The sequence below is a fragment of the Ranitomeya variabilis genome, chromosome 2 (genome assembly GCF_051348905.1).
Source record: "Ranitomeya variabilis isolate aRanVar5 chromosome 2, aRanVar5.hap1, whole genome shotgun sequence".
Lineage (NCBI taxonomy): Eukaryota > Metazoa > Chordata > Amphibia > Anura > Dendrobatidae > Ranitomeya > Ranitomeya variabilis.
In genome coordinates this window covers 697,223,194-697,250,115 of record NC_135233.1, presented here as the reverse complement: position 1 = coordinate 697,250,115, position 26,922 = coordinate 697,223,194, and the positions used below count along the sequence as shown (strand labels likewise).

Here is a 26,922-nt window from a genome sequence, read left to right as displayed (position 1 = left end):
GTGTATATATATATATATATATATATATATATATATATATATATATATATATATATATATATATATATATATATATATATATATATATATATATATATATATATATATATATATATATATATGTATATATAATGTGTGTGTGTGTGTTTGTGTATATATATATATATATATATATATATATATATATATATATATATATATATATATATATATATATATATATATATATATATATATATGGGAAAAAATATATAAACAACAAAAGTACACATATTTTGTATCGCCGCTTTCGCAACGACTTGACCTACAAAACCGGTCCCACTAGTTAACCCCTTTAGTGAACACCAATAAAAATAAATAAGGCCAAAAATAACGCTTCATCATGGCAACGAACAAAAAGTGGAATAAAACGCAATCAAAATGTCACGGGAGACCTAGGTAGAATAGAGCTAATAACACCGGGCCCCTGCGATTTCCCTCAGACTAGTGAAACCCTGACTGACCCTCTACCCAGAGTTTACACTGATGGTGTGCATGTCTGAGCCTCCACCCTCGCCCTATCTCCTGTTTCAACCCTAGGCTGAAACCACCACCCAGTGAAGAGATAATACTCCAATACCCACAGTTAGCACAGACAAGGATAAAGGAAAAATAAGCACCACGCCGCAGTCACTCAGGAATACACTAAAGTGCAAAGGGCAACACAAATACAAATATGGGAAGGAGAAAATAAGACAAAGGGAAATACACCACCAGCAACGATACTCCAACTAATAGCTCACCACTCCAGACCGAGATAACAACGTGCAAGACAGAAGCTATAATCGGCGACGCCCAATGTTCAGGAGACCTATTTAAAGGCAGTGGGCATGGCCCAGCTTCCAATCCGATCACCAGGTAAATTAACCCCGGACCAGCTAGATAAAATCTAGCCAACGCCAATGAGCGCATAGTGGACAAAAGTGGAATTACCGCTGTCTGTCGGACGACCTGGTCTGGACAGCATCCGACATGACAGTACCCCGCCTTCTACGAGGGACCCCAGGGCCCTCACGGCTTATAGGACCCGGCTTGTCCGGATGGCGGCGGTGAAACAATCTGACCAGCCGTTCCACATGAACATCCGAGGCTGGTACCCAGGACCTCTCCTCAGGCCCATAACCACGCCAGTGTACCAAGTACTGTAAAGTGCGGCGCACTACACGAGAGTCAACCACCTTGGAGACTTCAAATTCCAAGTTACCATCCACCAAGACTGGAGAAGGCATTGGTGTCGCGTCCACAAGACCCACCACCTTCTTTAACAACGATCTGTGGAACACGTTGTGTATTTTATACACCGTAGGAAGCTCCAACCGGTACTCTACAGGGTTAATGACAGCGGCGACCCTAAATGGACCAATAAACCGTGGACCCAATTTAAGGGATGGTATTTTGAGTCTTATGTTTTTTGTGGATAACCACACCCAGTCATCCACACTCGGGTCCGGACCTGGCACACGCCTACTGTCAGCCACACGTTTGTACCTAGCACCCACACTCAACAGGTGCTGTTTAACTCTCCTCCAGACTGATGACAATTGTGCTCCTAACTGGTCTTCCTCCGGGACGCCGGAAGAGCCCCCCTGACTCAAAGTACAAAATTGAGGATGAAGCCCGTAAACACAAAAAAACGGAGACTCCCCAGACGACTCCTGGCGGTGATTATTGATGGCAAACTCAGCCAAAGGAAGGAAATTCGACCACTCCTCCTGGTTATCCGAAACAAAGCAGCGTAAGTACTGTTCAAAATTTTGGTTCATACGCTCGGTCTGACCATTTGACTGAGGATGAAACGCCGAAGAATGAGACAACTTGATCCCCAGCCGTGAACAAAATGCTTTCCAAAATTTTGCCACAAACTGAGACCCCCTATCAGAAACGATGTCAGACGGAACCCCATGAAGTCTGACCACCTCCTGCACAAATACCTGAGCCAGAGTCTTCACGTTAGGCAACGAAGGCAAAGACACAAAATGCGACATTTTTGAGAATCGATCAACAATCACCAAGATGACCGTGTTCCCAGCTGAGGAGGGCAAGTCAGTGATAAAATCCATGGAGATTTCTGTCCATGGCTTACTAGGTACCTCGAGAGGAAGTAGTGTGCCAACAGGACGGGAGCAGGGCGTCTTAGTCCTAGCGCACGTGGTGCAAGCCGACACGTATGAGACCACGTCCTGTCGGATCTTGGGCCACCAAAACCGACGTGACACCAACTCCAAAGTACCCCTAACCCCTGGATGGCCAGCCAGGACGGTATCATGATGCTCCGCCAAAACCTTTAAGCGGAGATGAAGCGGTACAAACGTTTTGTTGATGGGAAGCTCAGATGGTACCTCCTCCTGGGCCTCGGCAATCTCAGCCTCAACCTCGGTAGTGAGAGCCGAAACCACAACACCCTTTTGGAGGATAGGTACTGGATCTTCCCGAGGCTCTCCCCCTGGAAAACACCTGGACAAAGCATCCGCCTTAGTGTTTTTAGAACCAGGTCTGTAAGTGACAACAAAGTTGAACCGCGTGAAAAACAATGCCCAGCGAGCCTGCCTGGGAGACAGACGCTTGGCAGACTCCAAATATAGCAAATTCTTATGGTCGGTAATAACAGTAACCTGATGAATCGACCCCTCCAAGAAGTGTCGCCATTCCTCAAAGGCCAATTTGATTGCCAACAACTCTCTGTTGCCGATATCGTAGTTACGTTTGGCGGGCGACAGTTTCTTGGAAAAGTAGGCGCATGGACGCAAACCGCTCAAGGATGAGCCTTGTGACAGCACCGCCCCCACACCAACTTCAGACGCATCGACTTCCACCACAAAAGGTTTCGATACATCTGGCTGCACAAGAATGGGGGCCGAAACAAACCTGTTTTTAAGGGATTCGAATGCGCGCACAGCAGCCTCAGGCCAAACGGAGAAATTGGTACCCTTTTTAGTCATGTCAGTTAGCGGTTAAGCAATGATGGAAAAATTCTTGATAAATTTCCTATAGTAGTTAGAAAACCCAAGGAACTGCTGAAGTGCTTTCAGGTTATCAGGCCGTTCCCAATGCAACACCGCTTGCACCTTAGCGGCGTCCATTTTAAAACCGGAAGCAGACACAATATAGCCCAAGAAAGGCAACTCCTGTACCGAAAATACACATTTCTCCAGTTTCGCATATAGCTTATTTTCTCTGAGAAGCTGTAACACCTGCCTGACATGATCTAAATGAGTATCACGGTCGCAAGAATATATGAGGATGTCATCTAGGTACACAATAACGAATTTCCCCAAAACATGCGAGAACACATCATTTATGAAATGCTGAAACACTGCAGGTATGTTTGTCAACCCAAATGGCATCACCACATTTTCAAAATGACCCTCAGGGGTATTAAAAGCCGTCTTCCACTCATCACCTTGACGGACTCTTATGAGGTTGTACGCCCCCCTGAGGTCAAGCTTGGTAAACCACTTAGCACCTGCCACCTGGTTGAACAAATCCGGTATCAATGGCATAGGGTATGGATCACGAATCGTAATCTGGTTTAACTCCCTGAAATCCAGACACGGCCGTAGTCCACCATCTTTCTTCTTAACGAAGAAGAACCCTGCTGCCACAGGTGAGGATGAAGGCCTGATGTGCCCTTTGCTCAAACTTTCAGCAATGTAATCCTTTAGCGCTTGTCTCTCCGGACCGGAGATGTTAAACATCCTTGCTTTAGGCAATTTAGCCCCTGGTTTAAACCTGTTAGTACAGTCATAGGAGCGATGTGGTGGCAACTCTGAACAACCCTTCTCAGAGAACACATCCACAAAATCCAGAAGTGACTCAGGAACGCTTGATGTCACAGCAGCAACACATGTGGCCAAGCAATTCTCCTGACAAAAATCACTCCACTGAATTATGTCCTGAGTTTTACAGTCAATCACCGGGTTGTGTGTAGACAACCATGGAAAGCCCAGAACCAATTGTGCCGGAAGACTCTTGAGCACCTTACATGTAACCTGCTCGAAATGAAGAACCCCAATGTGGAGTTTAACCTCAGCCACAAACTCAGTAATCTCCCCCTGTGGGAGAGGAGCAGAATTGATGGTGACCACGTGGATAGGATGAGGCAGTTTTTCGATCCTAAAACCAGCAGTGTGCGCAAACTCCTCATCAATGAGATTTGTGGCAGAACCACTATCCACAAAAGCAGTGATTGGCAGCTCTCTGCCAGCGACAACAACTTTGGCAGGGAGTATGCACTGAGAAACCATCATGGAGGATATACATAAGCTCAGATTGGACTCCTCCACACCCTCTGAGCTTAAAAGTTTTTCCGCCGTTGCGTTTTTCTTTGACAGCAGAGGACAGATATTAATAAAATGACCAGTTTTACAGCAGAAAAAACAGGCTCCCTGCTTCCTGAGTACAGAAGCACGATGCTTAATATGTGATACCCCTGCGATTTGCATAGGTTCCGTGGGCTCACCTGCAGCAACCTCACGTGAACCTAAACCTCCTCCCACAGGCGACGTCTCATGCTCCCCCAGACGCAAACGGCGATCAATGCTTACTACAAGACTCATAGCGGAATCTAGTGAAGTAGGAGTCTCGTACATCAGGAGGGCTTTTTTAACCCTATCAGAAACTCCATGAATAAAGTGACTCCGCAGCGGGGAATCATTCCACTGAGTGTCGACCGCCCAGCGGTGAAATTCAGAACTGTAATCCTCTGCAACTCGCTCCCCCTGGCGAATAGTGCGTATCTTAGATTCTGCTAGAGCCATTCTGTCAGGCTCATCGTAAACATTTCCGAGAAAGGAAAAAAAACTCTACAGAGTCAAATGCAGCTGAATCAGATGGCAAAGAAAACGCCCATGCTTGGGGATCACCGCTTAATAACGACAACACCAGGCCCACACGCTGAGCCTCATTACCGGAGGAGATCGGACGCATCTTAAAATACGTTTTGCAAGCTTTACGAAAAGTAACAAATTTACTGCTTTCCCCAGCAAATTTTTCAGGCAAAGGAAACTTAGGCTCAGCAACTTTATCTGTAACACCGGCTTGCATATTAGATACTGCTAGTCCCTGTTGCTGCACTGCCCCCCTCAACTCAGTGACCTGTAGGAACAGCGCCCTCAACTGGCGGTTTATGGAAATCATGGGATCCATGGAAATAATGTTGGCCGATTATAATGTCACGGGAGACCTAGGTAGAATAGAGCTAATAACCCGGGCCCCTGCGATTTCCCTCAGACTAGGGAAGCCCTGACTGACCCTCTACCCAGAGTTTACACTGATGGTGTGCATGTCTGAGCCTCCACCCTCGCCCTATCTCCTGTTTCAACCCTAGGCTGAAACCACAACCCACCACCCAGTGAAGAGATAATACTCCAATACCCACACAGTTAGCACAGACAAGGATAAAGGAAAAATAAGCACCACGCCGCAGTCACTCAGGAATACACTAAAGTGCAAAGGGCAACACAAATACAAATATGGGAAGGAGAAAGTAAGACAAAGGGAAATACACCACCAGCAACGATACTCCAGCTAATAGCTCACCACTCCAGACCGAGATAACAACGCGCAAGACAGAAGCTATAATCGGCGACGCCCAATGTTCAGGAGACCTATTTAAAGGCAGTGAGCATCGCCCAGCTTCCAATCCGATCACCAGGTAAATTAACCCCGGACCAGCTAGATAAAATCTAGCCGACGCCAATGAGCGCATAGTGGACAAAAGCGGAATTACCGCTGTCTGTCGGACGACCTGGTCTGAACAGCGTCCGACATGACACAAAAAGACTAATATAAAGCGATGCAAAAATAATTTTTCTATAAAAGTTTTTGTGTAAAAGCGCCAAAACATAAAAAAAGATATAAATGATGTATCGCTACAATTGTACTGACCCGAAGAATAAAACTGCCTTATGAGTTTTACCACACGGAACAGCATAAACCCCCAACCTCCCAAAAAAAACAATTCCTGAATTTCTGGGTTTTTTCATTCTGCCTCCCCCAAAAAAAAAAAAAATCGGATTAGAAAGCAACCAAAAAATGTCATGTGCCCGAAAATGGTACCAATAGAAATGTCAACTACTCGTCCCGCAAAAAACAAGCCCTCACATGACTCTGTGGGCCAACATATGGAAAAACTATAGCTCTCAAAATATGTTGATGCAAAAACTATTTTTTGCAATAAAAAGCGTCTTAGTGTGTGACAGCGGCCAAACATAAAAACCCAATATAAATCTGGTATCGCTGTAATCACACCGACCTGAAGAATAAAGTCCCCTAATCAGTTATACCGCACGAGGAAGAGTGTAAAAAATAAATAAAACCAATTCTTCACATGCTGTTCTTTTTCATTCTGCCTCCCAAAGATCGCATTAAGGCTTGGTGCAAATTAATCCTGCACTCTGTGTTGAGCGCTTGCAATGGGATTTCCATGTAAATCTCTGAAATCCGGGATTCAGACGTAACCTCTGGCGGAATATTCCCTATAATGAGGCAGATGGAGGCACTGTGGACGCCGTCTGACCTGTGATCCAGCGGTGTTTGTCTTTTTAAGATTGCATAAAATTGCCATCGGCCACAGTTTTGTGCACTTCTGAAAAAGACACCGCTGAACAGAGGCCATACGGAGTGAATGGATCCCTCGGGGGTTTCATCTGAATCACGTCACTCAGAGATTTAAATGGAAACCGCAAGTAAGTGGTCAGCGTAGAGCACCAGACAAATGTGATCCCAAACGTTATCTAACATGTTACCAATAAAAGCTTCAACATGATCTTCAAAAAAGCAAGTCCCAACTCGGGTCTGTCATATGTTAACGGAAATATAGGGGGCTTCCACGTTACTGGTAGCACAAAGGCTCTGGAAAAGCAAAATTGCTTCATAACACTCCAAAAGAAATTCAGCAGATTCTGGGCTCCCAAATCCAAATGCCCCCCTCCCTTCTGAGCCCCACAGTGTACCTAAACTACTTATAGCGCCCACGTTTGGCATTTCTGAAGCGATGAGAGCCCGCCTAACTTACGGGTGCGTGTCTACAGAAGCATGGGCTGGGCATAACGTATTGGTGACTGCATCGTACCGGTCACTGCCACGGCAGTTTTTAATTTTCACTCTTCAACATTCATTGCTGCTTGTTTCTGGAGAACACCCATGGAGTCAAAATCATCACTACACCTGTAGATAAATTTCCAAAGGGGTATAATTTCCAAAATGAGATCACTTGAGGAGGGATTCTGCTCTTCTAGCAATTGGGGGCTCTGTATATGGAGTCCGCAAACTGTTCAAGGAAGATCTGCGCTCCAGGAGGCAAATAGCGCTCTGTTCTTCCCAAGTCTCTCTGTATGGCTATGTAGTACTGTGCAGCCACATATGGGGTATTGCCAGCTTCAGTACAAATTGCAAGACAAATTATGGTGCAAAATTATTTTCATGACTCAACGTTATAAACTTCTGTGGAGCACCAGGGGGTTCAAGGTGTTCACCACACATCTAAATACATTCCTTCAGGGGGTCTTGTTTCCAAAATGGGGTCACTTCTACAGAGTTTCCTCTGTTTAGGCGCATCAGGGGCTCTCCAAATGGGACATGACGTCCGCTAATGATTCCATGAAATTTTACATTCAAAACGTCAAATGACTCTCCTTCCCTTCCGAGCTATGCCATGCTCCCAAACAGTGGTTTTCCTCGCACATATGGGGTATTGGCGTACTCGGGAGAAATTGCACAACAAATTTCAAAACCGTTTCTCCTGTTACCCTTATGAAAATTCTATATTTTGAGCTGCAAACATATGTGTGGGGAAATTTGATTTTTTTAATTTTTTTTATTGTTATGGCTCAACGTTATAAACTTCTGTGAAGCACCTGAGGGTTCAATGTGCTCACCACACATGTAGATCAGTTCCCTGAGGGTTCTAGTTTCCAAAATGGTGTCACTTGTGGGGGGTTTTCACTGTTTAAAAACATCAGAGGCTCTCCAAAGGTGACATGGTGTCCACCAGTTGTTCCAGCAAATTTTGCATTCAAAAAGTGAAATGGCGCTCCTTGCCTTCCAAGCTCTACCGTGCACCCAAACAGTGGTTTTCTCCCTCATATGGGTTATCAGCATGCTCAGGAGAAATTACACAACAACTTTTGGGGTCCATTTTTTCCTGTCGCCCTTGTCAAAATAAAACATTTTTTCACATTCCAAAAATTGCTGTGAAGCACCTGAAGGGTTAGAAAACTTCTTGAATGTAGTTTTGAGCACCTTGAGGAGTACAGTTTTTAGAATGTTGGCACTTTTGGGAATTTTCTATCATATAGACCCCTCAAAGTGACTTCAAATGTGAGGTGGTCAGAATGTGGCTGGGAGTATGCATGTTGAATACTTGTGGTCACATGACTGCCGTTCCCAGCGCCAGCACTGGAGAATCCTCAAAGTGCACGGTGCGAGGATTCAATAGTATGCAGTCACATAGGGTTACTACAGACTTGTAGTTTGAGACCGGACACAGCCTTTATCCTGTTATACCATATTTATAGCCTATTCTTTTGAATAGAAACTGTTCTGCAAAACTCAGCATCTGTATCCAAGCTATACTCTGCTGCTTCATTTCGTGTCATTTACAGCATCATTTACATCTGACCAATGCCGGAGCTGATTTTAGCTCATTGGTAGTGGTGTCTGGTGTTGGATTCGAAATGACCAGACAACACCTTTTAAGTTGTTACTAGTGATGAGCGAATATACTCGTTACTCGAGATTTCTCAAGCATGCTCGGGGGTCCTCCGAGTAGTATTTTTTAGTTCTCGGAGAGTTTGTTTTTCTTGCCGCAGCTGAATGAATTACATCAGTTAGCCAGCATGAGTACATGTGGGGATTCCCTAGCAACCAGGCAACCCCCACATGTACTTATGCTGGCTAACAGATGTAAATCATTCAGCTGCGGCAAGAAAAACTAAATCTCCGAGCACTAAAAAATACTCGGAGGACCCCCGAGCATGCTCGAGAAATCTCGAGTAACGAGTATATTCGCTCATCACTAGTTGTTACCTTATTAAGACCACTACTGCTCTTGCAGGTTCCGTGTACTGCTGATCTCAGTGGTAACCGCTAATTGGAGGGAAATCCGTGCTGAGGGCTTGTTTCATGAAAATGTCAAAGTACACTTTATTTAAGACCTACTTGTGGATGGACTGTTGATTATATAAGGCATTTTGAGCTGCCATACCGATACCAGAGTGATGGTTTAAAATCTTACTTGAAATTATACATACATATATTGATTGCATATAACCTACCACCGATTGGGGTCATTGTTTTATTATGTGTTCTACAGATCATACATAGGACAGGGATCGCAAGCCACTAGTGATGAGGTGTTATCCAACATGCTAATGTGCTAATAGTCTTCAGCATGCTCAAATACTATGCTTGAGTCTCCGCGGCTGCATGTCTAGCGGTTGTTCGACAGCTGCAACACATGCAGGGATTGCCTGTTTGTTGGGCAATGCTTGCATGTGTTGCGGCTGTCAACCGCAGAACATGCAGCAGCGGCAACTGGAACATGTTAAGATCCTCTATTAGCTCATCATTACAAGCCACTTTTCAGGAGACATGTGAAGGACGTGTCGTTGCCATATTAATTATACACTTGGCAGTAGTTTTATTTTTTTCCATGAAGTTCTCCTCATATTTTGAACCCAAACACTCATTTGCAACAGCTTTTAGAAGTTAATGTTGTTTGACAGACCTGGATAAAGAGATTAGGTTCTTTTTCTGGTTTATTGCGGAGAGTGAAGAATCAGCCTGGATTAGGGATACTCAACTCATGAAGTGAACAAGTCCAGGGAGCAGACAGGAATGACCACAGACGAGGCAGCATCTGACGTATCTTACATATATTACAAACAGAAAATCTCACTCTCGAGAACAATAAAAATCCAAAGCATTTCTGTGTGCTTAGACTCAAAAGAAATGAATTAGTCTATTGGAATCTTTCTTGGAAAAGTGTTAGAATCAACTCAAAAGGAGTAGTTAAAATATCACCATATCTGCACCTGAATACTTTCTAGGTTATATTGCATCCTTATGAGTGGGTGCTGAAAATATTCAGACCCCTTTAAATTTTTCACTCTTTTTCATTGCAGCCATTTGGTAAATTAAAAAAAGTTCATTTTTCTTCTCATTAATGTACACTCTGCACCTCATCTTGACTGAAAAAACAGATGTAGAAATTTTTGCAAATTTACTAAAAAAGAATAACTGAAATATCACATGGTCAAAAATATTCAGACCCTTTGCTCAGACACTCATATTTAAGTCACATGCTGTCCATTTCCTTGTGATCCTCCTTGAGATGGTTCTACTCCTTCATTGAAGTCCTGCTGTGTTTAATTAAACTGATAGAACTTGATGTGGAAAGGCACACACCTGTCTATATAAGACCTCACAGCTCACAGTGCATGTCAGACCAAATGAGATTCATGAGGTCAAAGGAACTGGCCTAGGAGCTTAGAGACAGAATTGTGATAAGGCACAGATCTGGCCAAGGTTACCAAAGAATTTATGCAGTACTCAAGGTTCTTAAGAGCACAGTGGCCTCTATAATCCTTAAATGGAAGGAGTTTGGGACCACCAGAAGTCTTTCTAGACCTGGCCGTCCAACCAAACTGATCAATTGTTGGAGAAGAGCCTTGGTAAGAGACGTAAAGAAGAACCCAAAGATCACTATGGCTGATCTCCAGAGATGCAGCAGGGAGATAGGAGAGAGTTCCACAAAGTCAACTATCACTGCAGCCCTCCATCAGTCGAACCTTTATGGCAAAGTGGCCCGATGGAGGCCTCTCCTCAGTGCAAGATATATGAAACCCGCATAGAGTTTGCTAAAAAAAAAAGCACATGAAGGACTCCCAGACTATGAGAAATAAGATTCTTTGGTCTGATGAGATGAAGATAGAACTTTTTGGTGATAATTCTAAGCGGTATGTGTGGAGAAAACCAGGCACTGCTCATCACCTGACCAATACAATCCCAACAGTGAAACGTGGTGGCAGCATCATGCTATGGGGGTGTTTTTCAGCTGCAGGGACAGGACGACTGGTTGTCATTGAAGGAAACATGAATGTGGCCAAGTACAGAGATATCCTGGTATAAACCTTCCAGAGTGCTCTGGACCACAACTTGGCTGAAGGTTCACCTTCCAACATGACAATGACCCTAAGCACACAGATAAAATAAAAAAGGAGTGGCTTCAGAACAACTCTGTGACTATTCTTGACTGGCCCAGCCAGAGCCCTGACCTAAACCCAATTGAGCATCTCTGGAGAGACCTGAAAATGGCTGTCCACCAACGTTCACCATTCAACCTGACGGAACTAGAGAGGATCTGCAAGGAAGAATGGCAGAGGATCTCAAATCCAGGTGTGAAAAACTTGTTGCATCATTCCCAAGATGACTCATGGCTGTTTTAGCTCAAAAGGTGCTTCTACCCAATATTGCGCAAAGGGTCTGAATACTTATGACCATGTGATATTTCAGTTTTTCTTTTTTAATAAATTTGCAAAAATGTCTACATTTGGTTTTTTTTTTCAGTCAAGATGGGGTGCAGAGTGTACATTAATGAGAAAAAAATGACCTTTTTTTTGAATTTATCAAATGGCTGCAATGAAACAGAGTGAAAAATTTAAAGGGGTCTGAATACTTTCCGTACCCGCTGTATATTTATTTCTGTTACTCTGTAACTTTTTTATTAATTTTTAGTGTTTTGCTATAAGACTTAAGACAAACCCAAAATTGTCTTATTTGAAAAGAATAGTGATGAGCGAATATACTCGTTGCTCGGGTTTTCCCAAGCATGCTCAGGTGATCTCCGAGTATTTGTCAGTGCTCGGAGATTTAGTTTTTGTTGACGCAGCTGCATGATTTGCAGCTGCTAGACAGCTTGAATACATGTGGAGATTCTCTAGCAACCAGGCAACCCCCACATGTATTCAGGCTGGCTAGCAGCCATAAATCATGCAGTTATGTTGACAAAAACTAAATCTCCGAGCAGTTACTAATACTCAGAGACCACCCGAGTGTGCTTGGGAAAACTACTCGCTCATCAATAGAAAAGAATGTTATATATTCTAATATTTCTTAACCCCATTCTGCCAGCTGACGGAATAGTACGTCAGCTGGCAGATCCCCTGCTTTGAGGTGGGCTCCGGCGGTGAGCGCAATGAGCGCGAGCGGAATCGCGATCCGCCCGCGCCCATTAACTAGTTAAATGCCGCCGTCAAGCGCTGACAGCGGCATTTAACTAGCGCTCCCGGCCGTGCGGCCGGAAGTGCTCGCACCGCTGACCCCCGTCACATGATCGGGGGTCAGCGGTGCATTGCCATAACAACCAGAGGTCTCCTTGAGACCTCTATGGTTGTTGATGGCTGATTGCTTTGAGCGCCACCCTGTGGTCGGCGTTCAAAGTACACCTGCATTTTTGCTACATAGAAGTGATCTGTACTTCACCTCTATGTAGCAGAGCCGATCGAGTTGTGCATGCTTTTAGCCTCCTATGGAGGCTATTGAAGCATGCCAAAATAAAAAAAAAGTGTTTAAAAATATAAAAAAAATGAAAAATATATAAAAGTTCAAATCATCTTTCGCCCCAATCAAAATAAAACAATTAAAAAAAAAATCAAACATACACATATTTGGTATCGCCGCGTTCAGAATCGCCCGATCTATCAATAAAAACAAAGGATTAACCTGACCGCTAAATGGCGTAGCGAGAAAAAAAAAAAAAACTCCAAAATTACGTTTTTTTTGGTCGCCGCAACATTGCATTAAAATGCAATAACGGGCGATCAAAAGAACATATCTACACCAAAATGGTATCATTAAAAACGCCAGCTTGGCACGCAAAAAATAAGCCCTCACCTGACCCCTGATCACGAAAAATAGAGACGTTATGGGTATCGGAAAATCGCGCAATTTTTTTTTTTTTTTTTTTTAGCAAACTTTGGAATTTTTTTTCACCACTTAGATAAAAAATAATCTATACATGTTTGGTGTCTATGAACTCTTAATGACCTGGAGAATCATAATGGCAGGTTAGTTTTAGCATTTGGTGAACCTAGCAAAAAAGCCAAGCAAAAAACAAGTGTGAGATTGCACTTTTTTTGCAATTTCATCACACTTGGAATTTTTTTCCCGTTTCCTGTTACACGGCATGGTAAAGCCAATGGCATCGTTCAAAAGTACATCTCGTCCCGCAAAAAATAAGCCCTCACATGGCCATATTGACGGAAAAATAAAAAAGTTATGGCTCTGGGAAGGAGGGGAGCGAAAAACGAAAACGAAAAAACAGAAAAAGCTCTGGGGGTGAAGGGGTTAAACCCTGTTACAAGTTGAAGAAAATCTAGATATAATCATTTTAACTTTTTATAGCCACGTAAAAGCTGATCTTTATATACATGTTACTTAGATGGTTATATTCATAATGTGCTTATATTATATATTGTATATATTCATAAGATGCTTATATGTGTAATATTACAGAATTTCGTGGTGTTCTCAAAACTTCTTTCTGCTGGGAACCTGCCAGGTTCGATAATGCTATTAACCTATATAGGGTTAAAAACAGGCCTTTTACTGATGTGTGTCATTTTTCCCTTTTTTCAGTGAAAACAATAACCGAGAGACTTGTTTTGGTGGTGGTTTCTTGTGGTTGCCTAAATTCATATTAAACTCTTTGCAAACATATACTTAAACCTGTTTACAAGTAAATGATGCGCACCGAGCAATCTTGTATAGATCGCTGAGTGCGCATAGGCTGCCATTGTTCTCAGCATTGCCAGTGCTGTTTACGGAGGATGATGCACCGCTAAGAATGATGATCTTTTGTGCTGCGCAATCAGGTAATCGTCAGCCAGTTTACACAGCAAAATAATTGTGAATTGTGCGTTTTTAACACTCAATCACAATTATCTTGCAGTGCAAATGCAGTTTTACTCTTCAACCGAAAGACCCGCAATCTGTGTTTTTGTTTTTTAGATTTCTCTGTGGATAAATAGTAGTAACTCTTCATAATTGTTAAACATGCAATTGGACATTAGTTATCTGAATGTGAAATGATCTTGAAAAGCTAATTTTTTTTATGGTTCGTTGCTGAAGTTCCCAGCTTTGCTTTCTTTCTTTTAGATATACAGACGAGGTTGTACCCCGGCACCCTTGCCTGAAACTTATTAGTAACTGTGAACAGATGCTTTCCAGCCACACGTCCCGCCGCTTGATAACCATGGAAAAGGTGAAGGAGTTTGAGGTGAGAGCTTAGGAGGGTACAAGTTGGGCAGGGGACATTTTAGTTTAATAGTAATGTTTTTTGTCTGCAAGTGTTCAGACTGTGTTTTACATTTCTTCATTAATAGTGTATTACTGCTTAACATTCAGATTATTCAGTCTGACCCTAGGACCACTTCTAAATTTGACCTGTCTGAATTTACAATATATGATTGGATTGAAGACTCAATGTAATCGTTATAAGTGCCAACAAAGGTCTTCTTTAGATATCCATTTTTTTCTATTAGTCTTTTTCACGGATTGAACATGTATCCATTTTAGTCTATGGGACTGTTCACATGTTTGTGTATTTTTGCAGACCAACTAGCTGTAAAATAAAAAGACTAAGGGTACCGTCACACAGTGCCATTTTCATCGCTACGACGGCACGATTCGTGACGTTGCAGCGTCGTATGATTATCGCTCCAGCGTCGTAGACTGCGGTCACACGTTGCAATACACGGCGCTGGAGCGATAATTTCATGACGTATTTGCGATGTAGAAGCCGTTGGTTACTGTGCGCACATCGTATACAACCTGTGTCACACGATGCAATCATGCCGCCACAGCGGGACACTAGACGACGAAAGAAAGTTTCAAACGATCTGCTACGACGTACGATTCTCAGCGGGGTTCCGGATCGCAGTAGCGTGTCAGACACTACGATATCGTAACGATATCGCTAGAACGTCACGAATCGTGCCGTCGTAGCGATGAAAATGGCACTGTGTGACGGTACCCTTACAAACAAGGAAAACAAAGAAATGTCAAATTCGCCAATCCAATTCAAGAGCTCCATGAGGAAAAAAAAAAGCACATGGAGGACTTCCGGGTTCTACAGTCAGGTCCCAAAATATTTGGACAATGACACATTTTAAAGGGAATCTGTCACCTGATTTTGGCCCTATAAACTGCGGCCACCGCCATCAGGGGCTTACTGCCCTGTTGAGGGCAGAGCAAAGTACTGCAGTGCGCAGGCGCCGGGAAAGGTCTGGGAGGCCCAGTGCCTGTGCACTGCAGTACTTTGCTCTGCCCTCAACAGGGCAGACAAAGTACGCCTGCGCCGCGACAGGAAGCAAAGAAGAGGACGTCATCGCATGAAGGTGGGAGGCCCCGGACCATGACGCCCATCGGACCGGACCGCACCGCACCGGACTGCCCCTAGGTGAGTATAATCTAAGTTTGTTTTTCTTATCTTTCAGATTACATCGGGGGCCTATCTACAGCATTACAGAATGCTGTAGATAAGCCCCTGATGGCGGTGGCTGCAGTTTATAGAGCCAAAATAAGGTGACAGATTCCCTTTGAATATAGTTAAATAATCAATATGACCTTAATGTACAGGCTTTCAGATTTAATTTGAGAGTATTCACATCTTAATTGGAGCAAGGGTTTAGAAATTACAAGGTAGCTGCCACTTTTTAAAGGAACCAAAGGTGCAAAAGCTTTTTAATGGGCTGTATGGCCTATTTTCACCTTAATCCATCATCAATTAAGAAGGTAAAAGGTCTGAAGCTGATTTCAAGTGTGGCATTTGCATTTTGGAGGAATTTGCTTATCCTGTGAACCCACAACATGCTGTCAAAGGAGCTCTCATTGGAAGAGAAAACAGTATCATTAGGCTTAAAAAATACAAAAACCAAATCCATCAGAGAGATAGCATAAGGTAGCGAGTGGCCAAATCAACAGTTTGGTACATTCTGGAAAAAAAAGCACTGGGGAGCTTGGAAGCTCAAAAAGGCCTGGACGTCCACAGAAGACAACAATGGTAGATGATTGCAGAATACTTTTTATGGTGAAGAAAAATCCCTTCACAACATCCACACAAGTGAAGAACACTCTCCAGAAATTAAGTGTTTCAGTATCTAAGTTCACCACAAGGTGAGAACCATTAATCAGCCTGAAAAATAGGATTATACTTTGCCAAAAAGTCTAAAGAAGCCAGCCCAGTTCTGGAAAAGCATTCTTTGGACAGATGAAACTAAGATCATGATGGGAAGAAGAAAGTGTGGAGAATGCTTGGAACGGCTCATCATCCAAAGCACACCACATCCTCTGTAAAACATGGTGTTGGTGGAGGCAGTGCATGGCTTCCAATGGCACTGAGTCACTGGTGTTTGTTGATGATGGGACTGAAGACCGAAGCAGCCGGGATTAATTCTGGAGTGTACAGGGCTATATTTTCTGCTCAGATTCAACCAAATACAGGAAGGTTGATTGGACTGCGCTTCACAGTACAGATGGACAATGACCCAAAACATACTGCGAAAGCAACCTAGGAGTTTAAGGCAAAGAGCAAAGAAGGACAATAATCTGAAATGGCCAAGTCAATCACTAGATCTCAACCCTCAAGCATGCATATCACATGCTTAAAGGGTATATATGGGACTTTATAAAAAAAAAAGTGATTAAATACTAACAGGCAGGTAATTGCAACTTACCTGCTTGTTGTGCACTGCACTATTTTTCCCGGCATAGAGTGGTCCCATACCACTGTTGCCGGGGATTCAGCTGCCTCTGCTGACATGACAGAGCGGGACTTCTGACATCATTCTGACTGACAGCCGGCTCCCCCAGTTAGGCAGTGGGGATCCATCTGTCAATTAGAATGACTCTGGATGTCCCGACCTGTTGACAGAGCGGAACGAAAAAGAAGCCTCTGCTCTGTAGATGTGACGTCAGCGGAGGCTTGGGAATCCCCTGCTGGATATTAAAAAGTTGCAAATACGTGCAAGATGAAAAACTACTTCAAAAATTTTACTCCAGGAAGATATTTCAATGAGATGTGCCAAAAACTGTAACAATTGGTAAAAGTTGCATTTCATGAATCTCTGCAACACACCTGGATAAGCCAAGTTGTCAAGAAAAATCTTAAGACTAAAGAAAGACAGCTTAAAAAGTGGTGCAGAACTTAGTCAAGTTCACACATTAAGTATTTGGTCAGTATTTTACATCAGTATTTGTAAGCCAAAACCAGGAGTGGGCGATAAATACAGAAGTGGTTATATTATAGAATTTCCTATGATTGTTCCATTCCTGGGTTTTGGGTTACAAATAAGGATGTAAAATACTGAACGTGTGCGCATTGGACCTTAAGAGAATAAGGTACAAATACTAAAGCCGCCAAAAGGAACCGATTACTCCAGAAAAGTGGAGAAACAGTGATGAATCTGGGCCATTATGTCTGCCCTCAGCCTTAAGCCTAATTCAGATGTCTGTATTTTGTCAGTGTGTTGAATCTGATAGTCATCCATTTTTGGTCTTAATGTCTTGTCTGGGTTTACCATCAGTGTGACATCAATTAACCCATTACTTGACAAATTAGCAATTTTCATTTTTTTTTTTTTAAATGACAGATTTTTAATGATTTTGAGTCCTAAAGAATCAAACATAATTTGCCAAATTTTTACAAGTACAGATTTTTCATAAAAGAGCGTCCCGATATTTAATTAAAAATGACAGACATGATTTCCTGTTTTGAAAACATTAATTTTACAAACACAACACAAAAAATTTGACCTAATTATAAAAATTATAAAATCTTAGTTGCTAGAAGCAAAAGATTAGGCATCCCAAAAAAAAGGACATTGGTAGGTAAAGGGTTAAAAAAACAGCACTTGGGTGAGCCACGGATGGCATTTGTGCATTGTCCATTTTTCACATGTACTTTGAATTGGTTATTTTCATCTTGTGGTAGATGGGCTCACTCGGCTACACACGAAGGTAGTCAATGGAATACTGTGCCTTTTAAGGGTGCACTTGGTTAATTTAGTACAGCATAAACCAAGGTTTTAAGCACAAAAAGTAAACACAGCCCTCTGGGCAAAACCGCAAAACAAGAGGGTAGCACTTCGTGCAGTTCTTACACTAGAGGGGGTCAGCCCACGCAGGGTTAACAATGTCCTTGCACAAGCACTATGTGCATACACACTCTTCTGGAGTCTTCCTCTCCAGGCCCTCAACAGCTCCGACTACTCCTGGAGTTCAGCTATTTAAGGCCATACCATGTGACTCTCCATCATGTGACTGATCACATGATCTTGACATCACGCAGGTCCTGTCTGGATTCTGCATATAGAGATACTGTGGACCCCCTCTCACCTGCTCTATGGAGGTCCACTAAAACCAGCCCATATCATAACTCTCATTTCACACGCTAAACACGTAGTGTGCTGGAAGAGAAACTACTCTGGTTTAACATCACTGACGCCATCATGCACAGTGACACATATCTTCCCTCTATCACTTCACCAGTCACAAACTACAAATCAGATCAAAATCATATACGTTTCAGATTTTCTGGTGTCTGAATAAGGCCTAATAGTTACTTATTGCAGATTAAATGCTTTCTATTGTTGGTGATACAATGATTGTGAATTAATATCTGATGATTTTTTTGATGTGCCATCTGTGTGTCCGTTTTTTATTCCCAACGTGACATCTGGCTGCTGTCCGTTTTTACACATCCTCAATATAAAATGTACATGACCAAATACAGTTTCCTAGGTTAATAATAGAAATGTATCCATAAAAATCAGAGGCCACTCGGGTGAACTGTGTGGGATCTGGTTATTTATGTTTGGTTTTTTTACACATCCACAGACTGGAATCTGTGAGTCTCCAAAGAAAGTAGTGCATGCTGCAATTTTTTTTCTTTTTGTCAATCTCTGACAGCAGCAGTTAACACGTTTTTCCAGCAAAGCGAGCTGAAAATCCCACCCATCGGCACCCGTGTCACATGACCGCGGGTTGCCGATGGGTTGGCATGACAACCAGAGGACTCCAGCAGACCTATATTGTTGTCACTGCTGGATTGCTATGATCTGATCATCGCCTGTATGTAGCACAACGGATCGGGTTATGGTGGCTTCTAGTCTCCCATGGAGACTATTGAAGCATGCTAAAAGTAAAAAAAAAATAATAATAATTTTTTTAAAAAATATATATATAAAAAAATAAACATTCAAATGAATCCCCTTTTGCCTCACTCAAAATAAAACAATAAAAAAAAAAATCAAGCATACACCTATTTGGTATCACAGTGTCCAGTATTTGGAATTGAGAAAATAAAATAGTACTTCAGGAAAACCTGACCTTTTAGGCTTCTTTCACACTAGCTTCGGGCTAGTTCCCGACGCTAGCGTTGTCTCCGCCGCACAACGGGTGCAGCGGATGCATTTTTCCAGCGCATCCGCTGCCCCATTGTGAGGTGCGGGGAAGTGCGGGGAGGCGCAGTCGGAAAAAGCGGACCGTCGGGAGCAAAAAACGTTACATGTAACGTTTTTTAGTCCCGACGGTCCGCCACAGCACGGCGCAACCGCCGCACGACGGTTGCGACGTGTGGCAATGCGTCGCAAATGCGTCGCTAATGTTAGTCAATGCTGAAAAAACGCATCCTGCAAGCACTTTTGCAGGATGCGTTTTTTCGGCAAAACGACGCATTTGCGACGTATTGCAGTTAACGCTAGTGTGAAAGTAGCCTTAGGGTATGTTTCCACTTTCAGGAAACGCTGCGTGTTTGACGCTGCGTAGAGCCGCAGCGTCAAACACGCAGCGTCCAGATGTTACAGCATAGTGGAGGGGATTTCATGAAATCCCGTCTCCACTATGCATTAAAAGACACATGCGGCAGATCCGCGGAAACGGACATGCGGTGCGTCTTTTCAGAACGCAGCATGTCCTTACAATGCTCAAATGCTCAAACAACGCATGAACAACGCAGGTGACCTGCCAGTGACTTCAGGTGCAGATTTTACCTGCGTAAAATCCTGACAAAATCCTGATGCAATTCTGAACGTGGACACATACCCTTAGAGTGCAGGTATTTCCGATATATGCACATTTTACACTTCTCGGGATACAAATCACTTGGGCAACTTCTGAGCAGCCAGCCAGCGATTGCAGAATTGTGATTGCAGCTCTGGGTCATATACATTCTGTAACTCTGTAACAATACCAGATAATTGTATTTGCCATCACCTAACCGGTCCAGTGCAGTATATGCAAAGAGAGCAATTGGATCGTTAAGCTTTTGGAATATTTTTACCTTGTCCAGCACCTGCTAGTTTCTGCAGCTTGCTTGATTTGATTTCTGCACACTTTGCGGTTGGTGTGAGCCAAGTGACGGCTTCTTGAGAGATCCAATTATGAGCTGGAGATGGAAGTGATATGACGATGGCTGCGCAGTGCACCAGCATGGAGCCTACTCTACTTCATCCCTGACACGGCTGCGTTCCTAACCTGTTCGCCGTGCAAGGAGTTGACCATCTGCAGTTTATACTTCATTTGTCAAAACATCACAGATTGAAGGAACCCTCTGCAAGGTCACCCAGCAAGCGACATCTCCGCCTGTAGGAGGATAAAACGAGCAGGAATGATAAACAGCCCCAGCATTAACATAACAAATTGTGCATGTTACTCTTCAGATCAACAGTGTTGACTTTGGCACAAACAAAAAAGTTTGCCATGTTTGCCTCCTCTTTAAACCTTTGGCACTTGTTTATTTTCGCTCTCCATTTTGTTTGTAATCCACGGGCAGGTCTTAAATCAAGGCTTTTTTTTTTTTTTCCACCAAACCGCAACATTCAGTAGTTTATTTCTTGTTAACCCATCACGGACCACGCGTGGTTGGCATCTTTTGTTCCTCTCTAATATTCTGAGTCGGCATTTGTTTTTATTGTTTTTTGTTATTTTATTATTGGCTGTTTAGCTGAGCAGCTCTTTGTGGTTTTAAGTGTTTGTATTACAGCACCTGATTGTAGCTGTGAGACAAATGACTTACTACTCTTTGGCAGGCGAACAGGCAGGTGCTTCTAATTCGCAGACCAGATGGTTTGCAGATACTTTGCACATTGACACCAGGACTTTACATTGCACGCTCTGCTCTAGGGTACTTGGAGCTATGAATGACTTCCTCTTCATCGTGAATATCTTGTGCTGCACTAGGATGACGCTTTGTCCTGGAGTATTTCAGCACAGAATTTTTTTCTTTGCAGAGACAGGTCATTTTCTGTCAGAAACCCTCACCCTCCATAGAAAAGTTTTTTGTTTTTTTTTTGCTCAGAACATATTTGGTTTTAGTGGTAATGCTGATCATAGTGTGTACATATACACTAATCAACCAAAACGTTAAAGCCACTGGCAGTTTAAGTGAATTACATTTACTATGTCTTGATAGCAGATGATATTCACATATGACATTAGAAGAGCACAAAGGGGCAGCAGTGCTGACTTGTCCAGGTCTCTGAACTAGTGCACTCCCAGGATGCAGCAAACCCATGTAATAAAGATGGCGGCAATACAGGTGCAAAATACTGATGAGACAACCACTCACAGCCTACCAATTCATGGAGGGGGCGATTGCATACTATATGGTTGCACAAAAGAGGCTTGCATAGGGCGCTGGTCCCATACAGGTGATGCACAGTGTCTGATTTACAGCCTATTAGTGACGCCCATACTATTAGATAAGGCGGGCTGCACAGCACTCTATAAATGCATCCCATGAGGGCAGACACCCTAGTTTACAAGGCCGAAAATACTGGGCCTCGCTGCACCCTTACAATGAAGTGCAAAAAACATATATATAAATACACTGCTCAAAAAATAAAGGGAACACCTAAACAACAGAAAATAACTCCAAGTAAATCAAACTTCTGTGAAATCAAACTGTCCACTTAGGAAACAACACTGCTTGACAATCAATTTCACATGCTGTTGTTCAAATGGAATAGACAACAGATGGAAATTATTGGCAATTATCAAGACACACTCAATAAAGGCGTGGTTCTGCACGTGGGGACCACAGACCACATCTCCGTACCAAGGCTTTCTGGCTGATATTTTGGTCACTTTTGAATGTTGGTTGTGCTTTCACACTCGTGGTAGCATGAGACGGACTCTACAACCCACACAAGTGGCTCAGGTAGTGCAGCTCATCCAGGATTTTAAAGAAAAAAGCACATGCCAAAAGAAGGTTGGAACTCCACCAAGCAGGTTTGTTAACAAAAATTACAAAAGTTTATTTCCACATAGAGATACTACACACAGTTAAAACCATTTAAAAATACTCCAAAGAGTAGATAGCTCCAATAATCCATATTTTATGCAAGATTCGCCTATTCACACAAAATGTTGTCTGGCATAGAAAAATTGTACTGCACAAGGTTTAATTGATTGTATCACAAATGCTGCATATAGATATTTATACAAGGATAATTTCAATGAACGGAACCTTTAGGTGGGCGACCTTAAATATCTAGAAGGACTATGTCATATATACAGAAACAGTTGCCTCTGAAAAAAAAGACATAAATAATATAACAGACTCATGAATTATATCAATTTTGCCTACTAGTGGCATATTCTTGATGCACACCGGTGCATTTGTGTTTACTAAACCTGTTATTAGGTCTCAAGAGATGCTCATATGAATGCTAGCAATATTGCAGGTCATAGATACCCATATAGGGGCCCAATTTGCCACCCAACATAACAGGAGAAAGCTGTATACTTCACCCTAACCAGCTCATCCAGGATGGCACAGCTCATCCAGGATGGCACAGCTCATCCAGGATGGCGCAGCTCATCCAGGATGGCGCATCAATGCGAGCTGTGGCAAGAAGGTTTGCTGTGTCTGTCAGCGTAGTGTCCAGAGGCTGGAGGCGCTACCAGGAGACAGGCCAGTACACCAGGAGATGTGGAGGGGGCCGTAGTAGGGCAGCAACTCAGCAGCAGGACCGCTACCTCAGCCTTTGTGCAAGGAGGAACAGGAGGAGCACTGATAGAGCCCTGCAAAATGACTTCCAGCAGGCCACAAATGTGCATGTGTCTGCACAAATGGTTAGAAACCGACTCCATGAGGATGGTTTGAGTTCCCGATGTCCACAGATGGGGTTGCGCTCACAGCCCAACACCGTGCAGGATGCTTGGCATTTGCCACAGAACACCAGGATTGGCAAACTCACCAATGGCGCCCTATGCTCTTCACAGATGAAAGCAGGTTCACACTGAGCACATGTGACAGACGTGACAGAGTCTGGAGAGCGATCTGCTGCCTGCAACATCCTTCAGCATGACCGGTTTGGCAGTGAGTCAGTAATGGTGTGGGGGAGGCATTTCTTTGGAGGGCCGCACAGCCCTTCATGTGCTCGCCAGAGGTAGCTTGACTGCCATTAGGTACCGAGATGAAATCCTCAGACCCCTTGTGAGACCATATGCTGGTGCGGTTGGCCCTGGGTTCCTCCTAATGCAGGACAATGCCAGACCTCATGTGGCTGGAGTGTGTCAGCAGTTCCTGCAAGATGAAGGCATTGAAGCTATGGGCTGGCCCTCCCGTTCTCCAGACCTGAATCCGATTGAACACATCTGGGACATCATGTCTCTCACCATCCACCAACATCACGTTGCACCACAGACTGTTCAGGAGTTGGCGGATGCTTTAGTCCAGGTCTGGGAGGAGATCCCTCAGGAGACCATCCGCCACCTCATCAGGAGCATGCTCAGGCATTGTAGGGAGGTCATACAGGCATGTGGAGGCCACACACACTACTGAGCATCATTTCCTTGTCTTGAGGAATTTGGATCAGCCTGTAACTTCATTTTCCACTTTGATTCTGAGCATCATTTCAACTCTAGACCTCTGTGGGATATTAGTTGTGATTTACGTTGATAATTTTTAGGTTTTATTGTTCTCAACACATTCCACTATGTAATGAATATTTACAGCTGGAATATTTCATTCAGTGATATCTAGGATGTGGGATTTTAGTGTTCCCTTTATTTTTTTTTTGAGCAGTGTATATACATGTACTAAGCAATCATCCCCTCCGTGAGTTGGCAGTTTGTGAGTGGTTGCCTCATCAGCATTTTGTACCTGTATTGCCGCCATCTTTATTACATGGGTTTGCAGCCTGGGAGTGCACTAGACCTGAACAAGTAAGCACTGCAGTTGCTTTGTGCTGTATTAATTCTTGAATTTTTGGAGGATTTTTAGTCCTCTTTTTGTGGTTTTTCCCTATTAGTTAGAAGCTAGACAATATGACAAGGCATAAGGATCTGAGCAACTTTGACAAGGACCAAATTGTGGTAGCTAGACAAAAAGGTCAGAGCAACCCCAAAATGTCAGGTTTCGTGGGGTATTCCAGTATAAAGTGGTTACCAACAAACATAAGTGGTCCAAGAAAGGACAATCTGTAGGCTAGCAAGAGAGTTATGGGTGTCCAAAGCACAGTGATGTAGGAAGACCGTCCAGTAGCTCAATATGACCTCTGAATGGTAAATTTTTATAGATAGGCGGTCGTTTGAATGCCTATTTGCACAGGCCAACAAAAGTAAATAATGCGCACTGAGTGATCTATAGTAGATTGCTCAGTCCACTTAGGCTGCCATAGTTCTTGGCAGTGCGAGTCCTGTTTACACAGGATGATGCACCTCCGAGTGCGATTATTTGTTACTCCATGCAAAAGATCAGCATTTTGCTCATTCCTGGGGTGATAATCTTGAAACAAGCGTATTTAATAGAGATGGGCGAACCCAAACAGTAAAGTTCAGGGTCTGTACCAAACACCTACTGTTCGGGCACGGACTCCGAACACGGATTTCACCAGGAAGTCCGTTTTACTGTTTGGGTTTGGCCCCCCGAACACCAGTTGTTTTTTGCGCTGTCATGTGTATTACAGCGCTTCAGACACTGCCTCTAATTTTACCGCCGGTCAGAGAGCCGCGGTTCCCATGCTGTCAAATTATAGTGTGAGCCTGCAGCTGTGATTAGAGGTAAAAAGTTTACCTCCAGTCACTGGTGTCAGCTGATGGGACTACTGCTCCCATCAGCCTATGCCTGATGCCACTAATACCAGTGAAAGCAGGTGGTGGCTGATGGGAGTATTCATCAGCCGGAGCCTGCGCACTAAATAAATAAATAAGTTAAAAAAAAAAAAAACTGCTTGGGGGTTCCCCTGTATTTTTCATAACCAGCCAGGCAAAACTGACAGCTGTGGGCTTCAACTCTCAGCTTTACCTCTGATCACAGCTGCAGGCTCACGCTCATTTGACAGCGTAGGAACCGTGGCTCTCTGACCGGCGGTAATGATTTTACTGCCGATCAGAAGTAGTGTTTTCCGCTCTGTCATGCACATGGATGTTTGGGCCATCGATTCAAGTGAATGGTGTTTGGTTACTGTTCTAATTACCTAACGGAACTTTTTTTTTTCTGAACATCCAGGGATTCGTCGTCATTAGTTTTTAGCAACACTCATTCACGATCATCTTGCATTTTAAATGTCCTTTAAGACTATCTGCTTTAATTAATCAGAAGAGCTCCTGTAGCACAAATTCCTAAACAAGTTAATGTTTGCTATGCTAGAAAGATACGGTAAGTGGATCACTGCTCCCTGTGTAGCTGTAGGTCACTCAGTGCCTTTGACAACCCCTGTGCACCCTTGAAAGTGCATAAGTCCACTAATAATGATGCATTAACTAGGCATACATAACTTGGCACTCAAAGTGTGCCCACATATGTTTAGTTAGTCAATATCTTCAGAGATGGAGACTGTATAATATATGTTGAGAAAACCAGAAAAAAGAGAAATTTGAGAGTTTGCTCTAATTTTCTTAAGATCTTTATGCAAAAAAGAAAAGAACTAACTTGCACTTTTCCTTTTCTTGTTTTATTACATATTAAACATCTATGTGGTAGCTCCTATGGTCACTCTGTCCCACACTGCATTTATTTTTTTTATGTCAGCTAGAAGTATGCCATACAGATAAAACTTTACAAGCCATCTGTAATATGCGATGTTACCGTACCTGTAGTCCCATGTAACACCACTGAGAATACACAACGATAACTCTTGTACAGGTAATGTCAATGTTACCTGCAGTCCTAATGTAATGCTACAGATAACACAGTGATATCTCTTTAAGTACAGTTAATGTCGATGTTACCTGCATCACTATCATTATCGTGGAGTTAGTCTGGCATCAAATTTTTCACACTTTTCAGTAGCATCACATGGAGGAACATTCTTTAGTCATGAACAGTAGGCCATCTTTGTGCTGCCATATAAGCTTTGCTGATGCAGCATTACTTTATGCCTAAAGTACGGTATGCTATTGTTGTTTCATTATTTGTGCACAGCCTGCCTATGTTTTACGTATGTATACTTTGTCTACAGATATATTCTAGTGCATCTTCTAATTTACAGCGGTTAATGGGGTCATTTTTATCTTGTGTTTGCTCCTGTGATTCCTTCTTAATGATCTGTCTATTACGGGAGTGATGAAGAGAAAAGCAGTAGATTGGGTAAAGGCATTTTTTTCTAAGAAGTCAACCTTGAGCCATTGTATATACCATAATCTTGCTTGTATTATCTTACACTAGTTCTTTGGCACTGCGGATACACATTTGTGGGGCCAGTATGCTTGGAGGCATTAACCCTCTATACATTGCCAGAGCCTAATTTGGCTGTGAAAGGAGTGAGATTTATATGACCCTCTTGGTAATTGACTCCACTACTTAACTGCAGATTTAAGCATTTGTTTGCACCACATTGTTTGGAAACCATTCACTTATTCTAGAAACCTTCTCTT

At 43.0% G+C, this 26,922-nt stretch overlaps 1 protein-coding gene across 3 annotated transcripts in view; it reads left to right on the top strand.

The window, feature by feature from the left end:
• The window catches only part of TRMT11 (tRNA methyltransferase 11), a 103,628-nt gene that overhangs the window by 72,282 nt on the left and 4,424 nt on the right, over positions 1-26,922 (top strand). For all 3 annotated transcript variants that reach the window (XM_077289434.1, XM_077289435.1, XM_077289436.1), the window contains one exon: positions 14,197-14,317. In XM_077289434.1, the coding sequence (XP_077145549.1) occupies positions 14,197-14,317 (121 nt within the window). The remainder of the gene's footprint in view (positions 1-14,196; positions 14,318-26,922) is intronic.